The sequence below is a fragment of the Pongo pygmaeus genome, chromosome 1, assembly GCF_028885625.2.
Source record: "Pongo pygmaeus isolate AG05252 chromosome 1, NHGRI_mPonPyg2-v2.0_pri, whole genome shotgun sequence".
NCBI lineage: Eukaryota > Metazoa > Chordata > Mammalia > Primates > Hominidae > Pongo > Pongo pygmaeus.
The window spans coordinates 611,303-618,602 of record NC_072373.2 but is presented as its reverse complement, the minus strand read 5'-3'; the positions used below and the strand labels follow the sequence as shown (position 1 = coordinate 618,602).

The following is a 7,300-nucleotide window of genomic DNA, read 5'->3' as shown; positions in this document are numbered from 1 at the left end:
CAAACTCATGAGTCTTTTCATGATTTTGGTGTAATTATAAAGGGATAATTTACATTACATTTTTTAGCTGACTTGCTGCTCAACTAGATTATAGAACTCGAGAAAAATCCCATGTTTTTACTATGAAACTTATCATATCCATTAGCTATGTACTGTGCATTAAAAAATCACATCAAGCTAAAAATAATTCTTAAAATTCCTAGTCTACAAATAAAAAATTTGATGCCCAGACAAATAATGTGCCCATGTTTACATTGTGTAGATGTGTTGTTCTCCGAGGGAAATCCTTGATATTTCTGTGACATAATTCTGGTTATTTCTCACATGTTGTATTCTCCACAGTGAACATATTGATCATGGCATGGGAGAATCAGACCTTCAACTCTGACTTCATCCTTCTGGGGATCTTTAATCACAGCCCCGCTCACACTTTTCTCTTCACTCTGGTCTCGGGCATCTTCTCAGTGGCCTTCATGGGGAACTTTGCCATGGTTCTCCTCATCTATTTGGACACCCAGCTCCACACACCCATGTACTTCCTCCTCAGCCAACTGTCCCTCATGGACCTCATGCTTATCTGCACCACCGTACCCAAGATGGCCTTCAACTACTTGTCTGGAAAAAATTTTCTCTCTCTGGCAGGTTGTGGAACTCAGATATTCTTCTATGTGTCCCTGCTTGGAGCTGAATGTTTCCTCTTGGCTGCAATGGCCTATGATCGGTATGTTGCCATTTGCCACCCATTAAGATACGCAGTCCTCGTGAGCCAAAAAATCTGTGGTCTCCTGGCTGCTGCTTCTTGGACTCTTGGTTCTCTTGATGGTATAATTGAAGTTGCAGTTGCACTGTCCTTCTTATACTGTGGTGCCCGGGAAATACCCCATTTTTTCTGTGACGTACCTGCCCTTCTTACTCTTTCATGCAATGACACCTTGATGTTTGAAAGGATGATATTCATCTGCTGTGTAATTATGCTTCTCTTCCCTGTTGTAATCATCATTGCTTCCTATGCTCGAGTTATTCTGGCTCTCATTCACATGGGATCTGGGGAGGGCCGCCGCAAAGCTTTTGCTACCTGCTCCTCACACCTCATGGTGGTGGGAATGTACTATGGAGCAGCCATGTTTATGTACATGCGACCCACATCTGAACGTTCACCCACCCAGGACAAGATGGTGTCTGTATTCTACACCATCCTCACTCCCATGCTGAATCCCCTCATCTACAGCCTCCGGAACAAAGAAGTGGCCAGAGGGTTCATGAAGGTATTTAGGAAGGGCAAGTCTGAAGAGTAAATTGCCTAATTATATTTTGCTTTTTCCTTACATACTTCGCTTTATACTTAAATTTATGTATTGAATTAAAGTAATCCAGAACCTAATATGTACTCATTTGTATGTATTTACAGGTAGTAACATAAGATTAAGAAATTGCAAAAATTGTTTGCATTCTTGTTCATTCAAATATTTCATATTTTTGTTGTGATTAGTTCAATATATGGCTATAAGTATATATTTGTTCCAATAGAAAATGTACCTGCATATATCTTTTCTTTTTAATATCATCTAACAAATGAGAGACATTTGTCAATCATAGTACCTCACTGTTTGACTGCATGTATTAAATCTGGTGTCTTTTAACATACATAGATTTATCCTTGAAAAACAAAGAATTCTGCTAAGTTCAATACTACACTTCGGACTAATCATTGTGTTAGTATGAATCACAAATTATTTATCTACTAAAAAGTATGCCTTTAGAATCATTATAAAAATGAAATGTAACTTAGATGGAGAAAAAAGATACGTAAGACTGAGGTTTGGGCATATTGTGCATGTCTTGTAATGGACACTGTCTTCCTCCAGGGTGTTGGAGAATTGAGAATATCTCATTTATTTCCTTCTTCCATAGGCACTAAATTATGCACAAGAGACTAAACAGAATAAAAATTCTCTCAGTGTGAATTTTACATTTAGATATACTAATCTTTATAAGAGTAGTGTACTGCAATCACATAACATTAATTTTTGATGGATTTATTAGTAATTTTATCTAATTTAATAAAGAAGTCTATATTTTCTGAAGTCTTCATGTTTTCCATAATTTGATGTATAGCATTACCATAGATATTGTTGTAATGATATTTATATGAGAATAAATGTAATTATGGACATTCTTATATCTTTCATGAGAAAAAACTGCTATTCCCTAATATGAATATTAACTGTTGTGTTAAAAAATCTGTGGTAACAGCCGGGCATGGTGGTTCACGCCTGTAATCCCAGCACTTTGGGAGGCCGAGACAGGCAGATCACAAGGTCAGGAGATCGAGACCATCCTGGCTAACAAGGTGAAACCCCATCTCTACTAAAAATACAAAAAATTAGCCTGGCATGGTGGTGGGTGCCTGTAGTCCCAGCTACTCTGGAGGCTGAGGCAGGAGAATGGTGTGAATCCAGGAGGTGGAGCTTGCAGTGAGCCGAGATCATGCCACTGCACTCCAGCCTGGGGGAGAGAGTGAGACTCCGTCTCAAAAAAAAAAAATCTATGGTAACATTCCCACCATATTAGCTTTCTTTTTCTGCATGACAAGTACTGCAAACTTAGCAGCTGTAAATTGCAACTATTCATTTAGTTACAATTTATGTGGGTCAGAAGTCCCTAAATGTCTTGGCAGGGTATTCTGCTTAAGGTATTATAAGATTGCAATCCAGTTGTTGGCTGGGGCTGCAGTGTCATATAAAGCTAAGAGTCATATTCCAAGCTCAAGTGGTGGTTGAAATCATTGATTTTTTTCAGGTGAATGACTCCTGGTACCTTGCTTTTTCAAAGTCCACAGAAGAGCCTTTCTCACCTCAGGGAAAGCCGCAGTCCTCTTTTAAAGGTATTCCAACAGGTTAAATCAAGCTGCAATTGATTAATGCCAGTCCTGATGGGCCACAACAAGTTTTAACCGGTTTAGACCAGTTTCAGCTGGTCACAGGCAGTTTGGACCAGTTCTGACCAGCTTCATGGTTAGATCGCTTACTTGTAGAATTTGTTTCCTTGTGTCAGCCTTTGCAGTTTTCTTTTGAGAGGCTCCTTACCAAATGGGGAATATGCATATGATTAGAACAAGAGCCCACAAACAAGAAACATAGATACCTCTTTGAGAAGAGGGTCACTATTATAGATTAAAGGGGATCTTTTAAATTTTCCTTTTGATCTTTTCATGTTCTCATTGTACAACCTTGAGCAGACACGGAACACTAAAAGGCACTCTAAAACCAGAAAGAGCATTCTATTAAGCCAAGGGGACTTTTACTAATGGGTCACAGTTAATTTAGATGTGTTTAGATAAGCCACAACTGGTTTAGTTATAATGAACCACAACCAGCTGTGACTGAGTTTATCTAGCCGAAACTTGTTTGGACACCTTCTGGACAAGCATGGCTAGCTCCAAATCATTTAGAATGGTTTTAACTACCAACATCTGCTTTAGGTTAGTTCTGGCCAATGCAACCAATTTAGCCTGGCTACCACTGGCCACAACCAGTTTGAAAGGGTTGTGACCCACCTTAAGCATTAGGCCAGTCTAGATCAACTGTGAGCAGTTTTGGTGGCTATCCATTTGTCATGGCTGGTTACAACTGGGTTTCAACTGGCTCCAACTGCTTTAGACCAGTTCTTATCAGCACAACTGGTTTAGATTGCTTTAGATTGGACATAACCAGCTTTGACTGGTTATAACTGACCACAGTTAGTTTTGACTGGCCAAAGTCAGTTTTGGCTGGTTCTGACTAGTCACGGTCACTTATTCTTGGTGTAAAACAGTTTCAACATGATATAATCAGTTTAGACTAGTTCTGACTGGAGGCAATGGTTTAGACTTGTTTGTGATGACCTCACCCAGCTGTGATCAGCCACAACTGGTTTATAATGATTCTGTCTGCCTGTGGCGAGTTCTGATCATTTCAGACACATCAGCTGCCACCAATGGTTTGAGCCACTTAAAAATGGCTGAAAATGGTTTAAGTTGGTTTCAACTGGACACACATGGTTTGGACCAGATATGACTGATCATGACTGGATTTGACCAGTTTTGACTAAATGTAATGAGTTTATGCCAGTTATGACCAAAGATGGCTAGTTCCAACTGGTTTTATTCTGCTTCAACTAAACACAACTAGTTGAAACTAGCTAAGACAGTCTTGACTGGTTTTAACTGGTTTTGATTGGCCACAATCCTTTTCTGCCATTTCTGATTGGTCATGACCAGTTCCGAATGGTGTAGACTGGTCTCCACTGGCCACAATGGGCTTAGATTAGTTCTCATCATTAACAACTAGTTAAGGTTGGTTTCAAATGGCCGTTACTGCTTTGGATTGATTATGACCAGCCACTCCACTTTTTATCATATTTAAGCAGCCACAATCCATTTCTGCCAGTTCTGACTGATCATGTCTGGCTCTGACTGGTTTAGACTGGTTTCAGTTGGCCACAAGTGGCTCTGACTGGCTGGGAGCAGCCTCAACCAGGCTTGGTTAATTGCAACCAGCTAAAATAAGTTTATATTGGTTCTGACTAGTCATGCTCTTGTCAGTTTTCTTTTGAGACACTTCTTACTAACACCAGTATGACAAGAACTGAAACACACAATCAAGAAATGCTCACATCTCTTTAGGGGAAAGGTCATTACTAGAGACTAAACGGGGCCTTTTACATTTTCTCTTTGACCTTAGAAACTTTTTGACTTTCGTATTATATAATCTTGAACAGATGTGTCATTTTACCTAACTTACCATAGTTAAACACTAAAAAGCACTGCAGGACCAGAAAGAGTGTTCTATTAAACCAAAGGAACTGGTATTGCTGGGTCATGACTGGTTTAGGTTGATTTAGACTAGCCACAATTGGTTTAGGTCAGTTTTGATTGGGCAAAGTTGATGCTGGTTCTGAGTCATCATATCCATTTCTAAATGGTGTAGGCCAGTTTCAACTGATCTCAATTTGGACTGGGTTCTGACAGGCTGCAAGTGGTTTAGGCTTGTTTCAACTAGCCACAAGTTTGTACTGATTATGATGTGCCATGACTGATTTTGACTAATTTTTGACTAGCCAGAATTTAGTTTATGCCAGTTGTCACTGGTCTTGGCTGGTTCTGACAATTTTATACTGTTTTCTACAGGTCAAAATGTTCATACTACCCAAAGCAATCTACACATTCGATGCAATCCCTATCAAAGCACCAATGACATTCCACACAGATATAGCAATATTAATTCTAATATTTATATGGAATTAAAAAATAGATTAGCCAAAGCAAAACTGAGTTAAAAGAACAATGCTGGCCACACACGGTGGCTCACGCCTGTAATCCCAGAACTTTGGGAGGCCGAGGCAGGTGGATCACAAGGTCAGGAGTTCGAGACCACCCTGCCTAACACAGTGAAACCCCATCTCTACTAAAAATACAAAAAATTAGCCAGGCATGGTGGCAGGCGCCTGTAGTCCCAGCTACTCAGGAGGCTGAGGCAGGAGATTGGCATGAACCCGGGTGGTGGAGCTTGCAGTGAGCCGAGATCCCGCCACTGCACTCCAGCCTGCGTGACAGAGTGAGACTTCGTCTCAAAAACAAACAAACAAAAAAGAACAATGCTAGAGGTATCACACTACCAGACTTTAAAATGTTCTATAAAGCTGTAGAAACCAAAATTGCATGGCACTGGTGTAAGAACAGACATGTAGATCAATAGAAAAGAATAAGAGAACTCAGAAATAAATCCACACATATACAGTAAACTCATTTTCAACAAAGGCATCAAGAACATGCATTGAGGAGAAAATAGTCTCAATAAATGGTTCTGGGAAAATAGGGTCCTGTCAGCTTCCATTTTATTCTATATTCTTGTCAAATACTTACACTTCTTTATATTTGGAGTAAAGAAAACATTATATACTACCTGCCCATGTTTCTTAAAAATTCTAAACTATAACTCAGCACAGATAATAAATTAAATAACATATTTCAAGAAAATACAAGACTCAGAAACTACAGCTGTTATTTTAGCTTAATATCATTGTGTGTTTTTGTCTCCATCGTGTGTTTAAAAATACCAAATGCATCATCCATAAATACACTTATAAGTTTTAAACCATTGAAAAATATTATTTCCAGGAGGTTAGCTAACATTTATTGAGAGATTACAATATGTGGCCATTGTTTTAAAAGCTCTATAAATACTAACTCTTTTAATCCTTAAAACAGCTCTATGAGGTAGGTACTAATATTATCTCCATAATACACATAAAGAAACAGACACAGAGCAAAAGTCAGAAGGGTGGGTTATGCTGCCATAACTAGCCCTAAAACTTCAATCTTTAAAAAAGCAAAAGATTGTCTCTTCCTCCTGCAAAGTGGGTGGTGGGACTGGGTGGCTCTCTGGAGCAGCAATTTTCCATGTGCTGGCTTGGAATTCCAGGTTGTTTTCATCATCTGTCATCTCAGAAACAATATATGCTTCTATAGTCACCATAGTGGGGAAAAGAGGAACGGGGAGAAGCCTGCTGTGGTTTGTAAAAGCTTCCACCTAGAGTGACACATGTCTCTTCTCATATTTCATCAGCTGAAGGAAGTCCTAGGGCAAAGCCTTACTTCAAGAGCCAGAGAAATAGGATCCTCTCATGTGCCCAGAGGAGACAAGCCCCAAATGTTTGGTGACAGTCCTGAAGTCACCATGGCATGTACCTAAGCTCTAGCTCTAATATTGACCTTCAGCAGACCCCTGAGCAGAAGCAAATTCCTATATAAAGTCACAGAATCATTTCAGACATTTTCTGATTATTTTTATGTGTACTAATCCATAGCAAAATAAGTCTGTGCTCAGGAGAAAGTGAAGTATCTGTCCTTCTCATCATGCTCCCCCAACAGTGAGAGAGCAGATAATAAGTTTAATCAAAGGTTTTGTCTGGGATTATAGTTCATGTGGAGGAAGTCTTGATCTCTGACAAGTTACACTTTTATATGTAAACAGAAAGGTCAGGCTAGTCAGGTGCAAAATGGGATAGTCTTTAAAATTTTCCTTTGTGATCACCTGAGACAATTTCCAGTATAAATCTTCTCATATGTCTTTATATATCCCATTGTTTTTGTTTTTCTGGAGATCCTTGAGGAACACAAATAGCAAATACTAACTTGCTTTGTCTCGATGGATTTGCCTGTTCTGGATCTTACATATAATAGCAATCATACCATATATGACCTTTTATGTGTGGCTTTCTGACACTTTGCTTTTAAGGCTCATTATTTTTATGTCTGAAT

The 7,300-nt window shown here is 39.2% G+C and overlaps 1 protein-coding gene across 1 annotated transcript; it reads left to right on the top strand.

Annotated features, from left to right (window-relative positions):
* The first annotated feature begins 356 nt into the window (after positions 1-356).
* Positions 357-1,295, top strand: LOC129033115 (olfactory receptor 2M3-like). Its single transcript, XM_054481158.1, has one exon. It carries the CDS (start codon positions 357-359, stop codon positions 1,293-1,295), a length of 939 nt encoding a protein of 312 aa, XP_054337133.1.
* The last annotated feature ends 6,005 nt before the right edge of the window (positions 1,296-7,300 follow it).

What these genes read in the sequence shown, in the direction of transcription:
- LOC129033115 (XM_054481158.1), top strand. Translation starts at nt 357, where the DNA reads ATGGCATGGGAGAATCAGACCTTCAACTCTGACTTCATCCTTCTGGGG.